The 239-nt window shown below is 63.2% G+C and overlaps 1 protein-coding gene across 1 annotated transcript in view; it reads right to left on the bottom strand.

Moving 5' to 3' along the window:
• The window catches only part of SEMA4C (semaphorin 4C), an 8,804-nt gene that overhangs the window by 4,654 nt on the left and 3,911 nt on the right, over nucleotides 1-239 (bottom strand). The window contains exon 7 of the mRNA XM_032448854.1: nucleotides 16-191. Coding sequence (XP_032304745.1) covers nucleotides 16-191 — 176 coding nt within the window. The remainder of the gene's footprint in view (nucleotides 1-15; nucleotides 192-239) is intronic.

The raw sequence follows: 239 nt of genomic DNA, 5'->3' as shown, positions 1-239 counted from the left end.
ACCCCATGTGCTCACCACCGTGCCTGGAACACCCCAAAGAAGGCGGTGTGCTGCCAGCCGTCCCCATGCAGCGTGAACACGGCCTGCAGGCGGTTGAAGTGCAGCTGCTGCTCGGGAGCGGAGCAGAGCAGCCTGGCCTTCAGGAACGTCGTCCATTTCTTTTGTAGGGTGCGGGCGCCGCCGACGTCCCCCTGTGGGGTGGGAGGTGTCAGAACACAGCAGCCCCATATGTGAATACA

The sequence above is a fragment of the Coturnix japonica genome, chromosome 22 (assembly GCF_001577835.2).
Source record: "Coturnix japonica isolate 7356 chromosome 22, Coturnix japonica 2.1, whole genome shotgun sequence".
Lineage (NCBI taxonomy): Eukaryota > Metazoa > Chordata > Aves > Galliformes > Phasianidae > Coturnix > Coturnix japonica.
This window is presented reverse-complemented; position numbering and strand designations above follow the sequence as displayed.